The sequence below is a fragment of the Buceros rhinoceros genome, unplaced genomic scaffold (assembly GCF_000710305.1).
Source record: "Buceros rhinoceros silvestris isolate BGI_N320 unplaced genomic scaffold, ASM71030v1 scaffold15560, whole genome shotgun sequence".
Lineage (NCBI taxonomy): Eukaryota > Metazoa > Chordata > Aves > Bucerotiformes > Bucerotidae > Buceros > Buceros rhinoceros.
In genome coordinates, this window is record NW_010389184.1 from 15,058 (window position 1) to 15,858 (window position 801).

The 801-nt window shown below is 63.4% G+C and overlaps 1 protein-coding gene across 1 annotated transcript in view; it reads left to right on the forward strand.

The window, feature by feature from the left end:
- The window catches only part of ZC3H6 (zinc finger CCCH-type containing 6), a gene marked incomplete at both ends in the record, with an annotated part of 18,467 nt that overhangs the window by 15,054 nt on the left and 2,612 nt on the right, over positions 1 to 801 (forward strand). The window contains one exon of the mRNA XM_010133385.1: positions 4 to 488. Coding sequence (XP_010131687.1) covers positions 4 to 488 — 485 coding nt within the window. The remainder of the gene's footprint in view (positions 1 to 3; positions 489 to 801) is intronic.

Genomic DNA, 801 nt, shown 5'->3' on the forward strand with positions numbered 1-801 from the left:
GAGGCCGCCCTACCAGGGGAACGACCCCCATTCCCAGCACATGTATAACCCGGGGTCGAGCCCGGGCCCGGGGCCTGGCATGTCACAAGGCCATAATGGGCCACCGATGCACCCGGGTTCCCCAGGCCATCACCCCTGCGCTGGACCGCAGGGCCCGGGGATGCCGCAGAGCCCTCCCATGCAGGGAGTTCCTCCCGGCTACCTGGGCCCGCAGAACCAGAGCGGGATGCCCATGCAGGGGCAGCAGGGCGGGCCGCCGCTCACACCGCCGGGGCTCGGTGGGTCCTACAATGCCCCAGGGGTTCAAGGACATATGGTGAACATGCCGAGAGAGAATCACTGTCCCCCGGGGCCCCAGTACCAGCAGATGCCCGGTGAGCGGCAGCCAAATATGAATTACGAGCCTATCCAGAACCCGGCCGACTTCTACGACAACTACTATTCTCACCAGGCCGTACACAACTTCCAGCCAGCAAATAACTCTGGTGGTAAGAACACCGAGGAATTGCTGATCCTCGATGCAGTGCTTGGGTGGTGTTAAAACATCAAAGCTGAGCGGTATCGTCCCCTTGTACTGGGGACACTGGTGAGGCCGTCCCTCGAATCCCGGGTTCAGTTTGTCCCCTCACTGCCAGAAGGACACGGAGGGGCTGGAGCGTGTCCAGAGCAGGGCAGCGGAGCTGGGGCAGGGTCTGGAGCACAATGCGCTGAGGAGCGGCTGAGGGACCTGGAGGGGCTGAGCCTGGAGCAAAGGAGGCTCCGGGGAGACCTTCTGGCTCTGACAACTCCCTGACAGGAGGG